Source organism: Lichenostomus cassidix, chromosome 17 (genome assembly GCF_008360975.1).
Source record: "Lichenostomus cassidix isolate B80296 chromosome 17, HeHo_3.0, whole genome shotgun sequence".
Taxonomy (NCBI): Eukaryota; Metazoa; Chordata; class Aves; order Passeriformes; family Meliphagidae; genus Lichenostomus; species Lichenostomus cassidix.
In genome coordinates this window covers 349,674-358,923 of record NC_139497.1, presented here as the reverse complement: position 1 = coordinate 358,923, position 9,250 = coordinate 349,674, and the positions used below count along the sequence as shown (strand labels likewise).

Sequence of the window (9,250 nt, the reverse complement as noted above, 5' to 3'; positions counted from 1 at the left end):
TTCCTCACAATTGTAGAAGATAATTTGATCGAAGCCCTGTGTGATGGAAAACTTCGAATCTTTATGCAAAAATAGGAAGGGGACATAAAAAATTACTGTGAACAAGCAGGTTTTTTAGCCACTGATTGAACTGTGAAATCTTAGCAGCCTTTATCTTGATCTCAAAATTAAATAATCATACATTATTTTTTCAGTATTAACGACGAAGATTTTCAGATTTCTACTGTCTAGAACAAAAAACAAATAAGCTCCATTACTGAAAACATTTTCCAAAACATTTAACTAAAACACCGTGACTAATTTCTTTAAAAGATTTTTTCTGTACGAAAACGTCATAAAAAGAGGTTTTGTCTTATGACCCACAAAACAGAATCATTAAGTAATTCAAGTGAACACTTGTCCTGCTTATTAAGTATCAATATTTCGGGAACAAAATATACAATATACAAAATATACTCCTTCTTTCGGCAGGGTCATGGCATACCACGGGTCACATTAAGAATCTCCGCAAGGAATCCTTTCTGGATTTTCATTTCCTCAGATTTAGATTTTTAACGGTATCGGGGGAAAAAAGCAAACAAAGATACAAACAAAAATGAACAAACAAAAAAAAACACGAAAGGGGAGCCGGCGGCGCCGATTCCGGCGCTCCGTGCGGGATCGCTTTTCCCGTCGCTTTTTCTTCCTCAGAGGGAATCCCGGCGCGGTGAGTTTGGACAGGGCTGTCCCGCACACGCACGCGACGCACACCGCACCGAGCCCCTGCGCGTTCCAAAGCGTTGGCGATGAACCGGAGCGGGCAGCGCTGCTGCGACAGCGGGCGCGGGGTCCGCCGCCGCACAAGCATCCGCAGCCCTCGGGCCGCTGCTCCGCCTGAGCTTTCCCGCTGGCAGCCTCGGCGTGACGGTTCGGAGCCGCCCTTCAAAAAAGGGCGTGCGCGGCGCAATCCCCAGCGCCCCGTCCCTCGTGCCCGCCGGGGCCAGTCGCGCCGCCGCCGTCCGCGGGACACCGCCGCGTCCCCGCCGGTCCCGGGCGTCCCGAGGGAGGCTCCTGCCGCCACCTGCCCGCGGCCCGGCGCTGGACGCGCGCTGCTACCTACCCCGGACAGGGCAGGAGCCGAGAACCGCCGTCGGGCCAGGAGCGGCGCGGGGCGCCGACCCGAGGAGCGGAGCAGCCGGAGCCCCGCTCATCCGCCACCCTCGGTAGCCAAGATCGTTCTCCCCCTCCCCGGCCCCCGGGGGCGCGACCCAGGCCCGCGCTGCCCACGCCACTCGGCCGCTCCGGGGTTCGTGGAGCCGCCCGCCCCGCGCCCCGGGCGCCGCCGCGCTTCAGGGGCCGCGGGGGCCCGGCGGGGCCAGGGCACTATTTGACGTCGAGGAGACGGATCACCGCGGCGTAGCGATACGCCGCGCACCAATGGAGTTCAAATGTCAGCAAGTTTGAGGAGGGGTGAGGCGCCGGGGGGTGTGTTCCTCCGCCGCGGCCCCTGCTCTAAACGGCGCGGCTCCTCGGGCCGCCGCACGGCTCAGGGGCTTGGAGCGCCGGGAGCCCCGTGCCCCGCCCGGCCCGCCGCGCCCGCGCTCCGCCCGGCACGGCCCGCCCCGGGAGGGCCCTCTGCGCCAAGCAGGGCGTGGGTCCGGCGCTGCCGGCGAGCAGGTGACACCGCGGCTGCCCGGCGCCGTGTGCGCGGCATGTGCGCGCCCGTGTAGCGGGGCGGCCCCATGGGCGGCGGCGCCGGCTCCTGCCTCTGCCCCCCGTCTCTGGAAGTCCGGGCAGGAAACGCTCCTCATGTCTCCCAGATAAAAATAAAAGCGACTCCTTCCTCCTGGCCGCAGAGTGTCCCCGCGCCCGGCCCGACGCGGGGCTGAGCTGGCCCCGCCACCCGGCAGCGCCTCTCCCCGCCGCCCGGAGCGCCGGGCCGCGCCGCCGCTCATGGACATCGCGGCGGGTCCCGAGTCCTTGGAGAGGTGCTTCCCGCGGGGCCCACCGGACTGCGCCAAGATGCTGGACGGCATTAAAATGGAAGACCACCCCCTGCGCTCGGGGCCGGCCACGCTGGGAGTGCTGCTGGGTGAGTTGCCGGTCGCTTCTCGGCTACACCGAAAGCTGCTCCGCGCACCGCTCGGTGCCCGGGGTTGCGCTCCGACGGGCACGGCCGGGCTGATCCGGGCTGTGGCCGCTCAACCCCGGCCCGGTGCGGGGCGCTGGACTGTTTCGCCGGAATGTGCGGTGCGCGGGGCCAGCGGCAGCCGTCGGGCTCCGTGTCGCGGAACGGCTGGCCCGAGCGGATTGCGCTGCCCGGGACGGGGGCTGGGGAGCGGAACCGGGTCGTGTCGGGGCTGGGAGCGGGGCCGGTTCGGGGCCAGGGCCGGCGCCTGACGCCGCCGTCTGCCATTGCAGGGTCGGAGTGCCAGCACCAGGCCGTCTGCGAGGGCTGCCAGCGGCCCATCTCGGACCGGTTCCTGATGCGGGTGAACGAGTCCTCCTGGCATGAGGAGTGCCTACAGTGCGCCGCGTGCCAGCAGGCGCTCACCACCAGCTGCTACTTCCGGGACCGCAAGCTCTACTGCAAGCAGGACTACCAACAGTAAGGGCGCGGGGGGCGGCGGGGGTCCCGCTGGGGCGGCCCGGCCCGGCCCGGGGCGCGCGGCGGGCTCTGAGCGTGTTCCCGGTCGGGCCGCACCCCGAGCCCGGCGGAGCGGGGCAGCTCGGCACCGGGGCTCGCGGCTACGGGTGGCGGCCACGGCGAACGGGGACCCCGGCGAAGGCGGGCACGACAGGCACCGAAGACACCGAGCCGTGGCGTCCGACCCAGGCAGGGCGCTGCCCCCCGCCCCGGGCCCGCCACAGTCCGGTACCTTGCGGCGCCGTCGGAGGGGACGGCGATGGGGCGGCCCGGCCCGGTTCGGGCTGCGCGGGCAGCGCCGCGCTCGGAGCCGTCCCGCGGCACTCTTCTGCCCACGGCAAGTCCCGTCGCGCCGCCGCCCGCTGCCCTGGACCCGCTCCGAGAGGCCCGAGGCCGTGCCGAGCGCCGCCCGGCCCGCAGAACGGCCGATGCTACAGCCCGGCGCGGGGCCGGGGGCTCGGCCTGGCCGTCGGTACCCTGCTGCGGGCCGGCCCGGTGGAGCTGCCCTTGGGCTCGGAGGGGGCCCGGCCGAGGGAGCGGCGGGAGAAGCCCGGCGCTGAGCTTGGCCCCGGCCCCGGCGTTGCCCGCGCTCTCTCTTATTCCGGCTTTATCCCCAAATGTCAGGCGCTGTCGGGAGCGGCCCCCGCCGCGGCGCGGCCCCGCGCAGGGACGGAACCCGGCCCCGCGCCGGACCGCCCTCCCCTGCAGAAGCCCACTTCATGCTTGTCACCTAAATTGAGGATCCTTTTTGTGCCGGGAGGGGGGCGAACATGGGCATTTCAATCACTAGGACATAATATGGCTCTGCTAGAAGTCTGGCAACAAACAAAGAACAACAACTATTGGTTTGCATCAACTTTTGTCAGGCATTCAGCAGGCATCCAGAAAGGCCTGAAGTGGCTTAGTGGCAACAATGTGCATTTCATAGTTACAGCATGAAAATCCATCTCCATGGAAACGGGTAGTAAATGCTAACATGACATGCTGAGTATAAATATTGTGAGGGTTATAACTCTTGTATAAATGGCCCAGATAAATGTCCCCCGTTTAGGAATTACATCAAAACATGTTATTTCATGCTGCAGCCCTCACCAGCTCCCAGAGAATCCACCATGGCCCGGGCGCTGTGCATGGGAATAACCCAAGGCTTGCCCTTGGGCTGCCGCCATCCTGCCCTCGTGGGGCTGGGACTGCAGCACCTTTAGGGATTTCTTGTGCCTGGTGCAGGGAGCCCATCTACTGGCTTTGCCTTTTATTTCTAAACAAAATAAATCGCCCTGTGGTAGCTGTAGTTGTAGATCAGTCAAGCTTCTGTTTCTGTAGGTAGTAACACCTTAGATATTTTTGTTAATTAGAAAAGAATGTAGAATAGTCTTCAGACTACCTAAAAAAAAAGCATTATTTGGCAATGTAAATATTTACATTAATTGCAAACAAATGTACCCTCTAAGTTCCCAACTTCAGTTTCTGTAAAATAAAGGATCATACTTAGTGACGTAAAAAGCAAGATCAGAGACTATTGCTTTGTAAAACAAAAATACTTTTATGACTGAAAATAGAAATCTTACTGCTTCAGAACTTTCTGTATTATCAAAAGCGTCCAGTTGTAGAGGGGGAAAATGGGGTAACCAGGCCGCTGAGCAATAAAAAGATATCAACATGTTGGCCTTTGTTGAATCCCAGCACCTAGTGTGACATGACATGGTGCCCTGCTGTGTGTGCCCCCGAGGACTGACAGCGGCAGCGGCTCGCGGGAAGGGGAGGGGAGACACGGTAAATCAAAATTTGTTTTCTCTGAGATTTTATTAGCCCAAAAGAGCAAACATGTGAAACTGTGCTGACACGGATTGTGTGCCCTTTCAGAGTTGGAGAAATATTCGGTTATGGTAGCTAGAGGATAAAAATAGCTGTCTATCGGTGCAAGTGGCCCTGGGCTGTGCAGTACAGAGGGTCAGTTTTATTCATCAGATTGTGGGGAGTGAAGCCATGAGTGAGCTGTGCGAGGCAACTCCAGCAAGAGGACATAGCTGATGCTGGAACAGCGGGATGGGAAATGCCTGTGTGCTCAGTGAGCATGCCTTGGGGTAGTGAGATGGAATGGAATCGGTACGGAGGAAGACAGGGAGCAATAATATCAGATGCTTTTTGTTATCCTGAGTCCTATTTACAGATATCTGGGAAAAATTAAAAAAGGGAAAATAAAGTTTACTTAAATATCTCAGTTCCTGAAATTTGCCTTAAATAGATTTTTCTGTACGTAGTAATGTAATTTTAAAGGTCAGATTTCTCCAGGACTCCCAGGACTATAATCAAGTGCTGTGTATATATCTTTGGGAAAATGGTGTCTCATCTTTCTAATGAAAGCAAGCTTCTGATGGGTCAGATATCAGACCTTACACCTTTCCCTGGGTCAGGAATGATTGCTGCCCATCCTCATATGAGGGCATTTCACATTAGGGGGAAGGGTGAAAACAGCTTTTTTTTTTTTTTTCTTTCATTATTTTTATTTTTTCAAGAAAAATGTTGGCTGTGTGAAGCTACCCCTCTGCTTGGAATGTTAAAATAAGTCCTGGGGGAGGTGGATTAGTAGCCCAAGCCCGGTTTGAAATACTCAGAGGTGCCTGATAAATATAATTTAACACAAAAATATCATCAGTATGGCAGTGGGACCAGTGGGATAACCTGGGCATGTATTTTGGTCTCTTTTTAAAGAAGGAATTCAACACATTCTTGCATGAGTACATCCTGATGTTTTGAGTTAATGCAAAGTACTTATTTTGCTAAAATGTACGATTTTGAGAGTCAGGTGCATTTGATGGCAAGGTTTTTAAGGAAAAAAAAAAAGAGAAGGCTGGCTTTTGCAAGCCCAAGACAAGCAGAATCTCTTTGATTTTAATTAGAATATTGCCAAATTGCTGCACATTTGGAACCTTACGCTTACACTGTGTTTTTGCTTTAAAAGAAGTTTTCTTTCTAACAAATGGAAACCTTCAGAATGAATGTTTTTCAAAAATAGAAGGCTTGTGGTAGCTATATTTTGGTTCTTTGCCTAAATGAATTTGCTTATTGTACCACTCATAACAGTGCTTCCTGCTACAAAACATCAGTATTTATAAATACTACATTTCTTTCCCATTTGTGTATTTCCCTTTTTTTGTGATTGTGCTTTTCTGGTTTGTTTTTCTTCCACTGCCCAGTGTTATATAATGATTTGTCCTAGTTATTACCAATAGAAAAAAAAAAGTATGTTATGAAAAATAACTGTTTCAGGTTATGTATTTCATATGTAAGCAGTGCGTATAATTTATAGAAATAGAGAATATCTGTATTCTTGTTCTAGTTTTGGAAATAAAGGCTGCAAAAGACGTTTTTATTTAAGGGATCACATAGCAAACACCCACAGTTGCTATTTCATTATTTTTCATTAATGCACTCGAAGTTTTGGTTAGGGTGAGGAAGAGAAATATTCAGGCTTTTGTCCTTTTAGATGCGTCAGGTTTTGTTTTAGCAGCACTTTTGGATGCTGTTGAAAAAGACCGACCATGTATTTTTGTTCTTCATCTTTGAGTCCTTTCTTGTCGGTGGCTGGGCTCGGTTTTGCTGTGCAGTCAGCACGGAGCAACACGTTCCTTGCAGAAAGGAAAGAAAGCCCCATGAAGCCTCGGTGCTTTGGGGAAGCCTTCCCCTCTCCGGATTTTGGGAATGCTTTCACACGAGCATAACACTGAGGCTGATATTTCCCAGTTCAGTTGCATTTTAGATTCAAAATACGACAAAAGCTTCCCATCAGTGAGTGGCTCCTGATTTTGTGACTGTTATTTCTCGCAGAGAAATGGGCTGTGGAATGTGGTATGAGCCCGGTGCAGGAGGGACCAAAGCTCACGGATTCTGCTGCATGCACAGTGGGCAATAGCAGCCTGCTAACGGCGGGAATTAATGTGTTTCCAGTTTTCCTGTTTTATTTTTAACGGAGGAGCTGTTCTGCTCATGGGTGCAGTCGTGCAGCACTGTGAGCTCAGCAGAACCGAGGGGATTGGAGGCTCCTTCCAGCTGCCCTCGCCTCGTGCCGGACGGGCACTGGTCCTTGTGCACGGGTCACTAGGAATAAACACAGAAACCAGGTGAAACTTAGCGACAGGAGTAGCCTGAGCACATGCCCAGGACACGGAGTAATGATTAAAGTTATGTCATCTACTAAAAATGCTTTTTAAAGTCACTGAAATACTCCGGCATTTTTTCTGAAAATCCCACCGGCCCTGCACCATCGGTCTCAGCAGCCCCATCAAAACTGCTCTGTACGAGCAGAATTTTGTGGCATCTCGCAAGAGTCCCCAAAGCGGGAGCATTGAGGAAATGTGGCTGTTATTTCAGCCGCTGACGTCAGCGCAGTGGCCGTGCTGGGGCCGAGCCCCTGCGGGTCCCCCGTGTCCCCGCGGGTGGCAGTGGCACTGGCCTCAGCGGCACCTCGGCAGCGCTGGCCACCGGCCACCCGCTGGGTCGGGGCTGGGCTGCCTGAGTGCTGGCAGGGATCTGGGATGGAATGTGTTTTGAGGATTTGGGGAGACATTTTGATTTTCTGCTGCGATCACTGTAACAGTGGACAAAATAATTGCAATGGAAAGACGCGATTTGCGCTGATCCATGGCAGAAAACGATAGGGAAGGTCTTTGTTCAATATAGGCGATATGCAATTAAATTGTCAGGAGTATAATTTATAATGCTTTACTACTACCCTGAGAAAAAAATAATCATAGATGTGAAATACATTGCAAAATATTCTTCACTTAAAAAAAAAAAAAAAAGGAATATTTTGCATTCTGTTTAGAAATTGAGTCTGTTGTTTTTTTGGTCTAAACTTTTGAGGTAGTTCAAAGGCATGCATCCCCTTTCCAACTATCAATAATATATCATGATAAAACAGCTGGATGACAATATCCCTTTTTAGACTGATTATGTCATTAGTGTATTTCAATGGTAAGTACACACCCCTGTCGCTTCCCTCCGTTTTGGAGCAGCCTGTAAAGCCTGGAATCTCCTGAAGTGCTCACTGCTTTGGTGGACCTGAAAGTGTGTGGGACAGATTTAGTAAAGCCAGCAGCTGCTTCGTTTGGTCAGAACGAATATTTCTGGGCAGAAATATTCGGGAGAAAAAAAAGAGTATGCTTTTCCTAACGCAGCTGTGATTTTTTTTTTATTTTTCATTTCAGACGAAGTTTGGATTTATACTAAATCTGCTATTTCTTGCAGTAACAGAAATTGATTTAGTTTTATTTAATATCTCTTTCCTCTGGGATGGCGAGTGCAGCAGATAAAGGGATTGATTAGAGGAGACCCGAGCCCCCTGCGCGCTCCGTGCGGAGGCCAGCGGGAGGTTTGGGAGGTTTCGGCGCTCGAGGAACGGCTGGGGCCTCCCGGCTGGGAGGAAACGCTCGGCGAGGCTCGGCAGGCTCAGCACCTCCGCCCCGCACACCCGAGCCCCGCCGATGGCTGCTGCCGTGCTCGGTGCGCCCATTTCGGGGCAGAGAGGCTCGGTGAATACTTAGTGTTTGTTGTCAGTGCCAGGCTGAGAGCAGGACTCAGAGACTGCCTGCCGAGCGCGGAGCTCCCTGCGCTCCGCGGGGCTTGTGGCAGAATGTGCAATGTAACGTAACAGCGACATTTCAAGGCAAAATTAGAAAAGGATTTTACGCTGCTTGGGCCAGCTTGGACCATGCCACAGGTTGCATAAAATGCAGAGTCAGAGAAAGGCTGTGAATTTTGAACCCCAGCGAGATGGAAAAAGGCCATGGCTGTGTCCTCTGTAGAGGTGTACAAGGGCAAATGACAGACTTGCAGGAAAAAAAAAAAAAAACAAAAACCAGGGAAAACTCTTTGCCTACAGGTTTTTTTTTCCACATAGTAAGTCGTGTTAATGCTCAAGTGAGGTAAGAAACAAGCAAATAAATAAATAAAACGGTGAAGTGAGTTGACGAGCAATCTCCAGTAAAGGTAAACAAACTGGGTATCGCTCTGGGATGGTTTGCTGTGGTAGGAAGGGGTTTTGGCATGATTTGGGATGATTACATTACTCACAAGGCAAAGATTGACTCATAGTGAAATGACAGTTTTTTGTTCGTTGCAAAACAAAGGACAAGATTAGTTATAAGTTAGTTATTGGTTATTAGTTATTAGTTATAAGTAACAATGTGTTGTGAGCCCCAAAAGCTGGGTCTGCAGCAGCCAAACAAGGGAAGTAGAGGAGTCTGGAGATAAATGGGTGCACTTAGGAACAGAATTTTCTTTTCTCCAGGTGAACTGAAATAACTAAATGAAGTGGCCAGGAAGTTTTTATTGAATATCCACCTTGTGGACTGTGTAGTTGTGGTTTGGTATAGCCAAAGCTATGAATGAAAATTGATCTTTAGATTAAAAAAGTATTAGAATGTATTTATAAAGCCGAGGTGTTTTCTGAGTTATGGTATTTTATAAAATGTATCAGGGAGATAACATCATTTTGCAGCAGTGGGAGCCTTAACAGCACTGGTTGCATTTGGGAAGAAGACATCACTTTTCTCCATTAGTAACTAAGTAAAAAAAATAAATTAACAGCTTCACATCTAACTTAAAATAAATGTTGAAAGTCAA

The 9,250-nt window shown here is 51.9% G+C and overlaps 1 protein-coding gene across 1 annotated transcript in view; it reads left to right on the top strand.

The window, feature by feature from the left end:
- Positions 1-1,456: 1,456 nt before the first annotated feature.
- LMX1B (LIM homeobox transcription factor 1 beta) overlaps positions 1,457-9,250 on the top strand; it is an 83,982-nt gene continuing 76,188 nt past the window's right edge. Inside the window, exons 1-2 of the mRNA XM_085076646.1 lie at positions 1,457-2,071; positions 2,401-2,587. Coding sequence (XP_084932772.1) covers positions 1,933-2,071; positions 2,401-2,587 — 326 coding nt within the window. The 5' untranslated portion in view covers positions 1,457-1,932. The remainder of the gene's footprint in view (positions 2,072-2,400; positions 2,588-9,250) is intronic.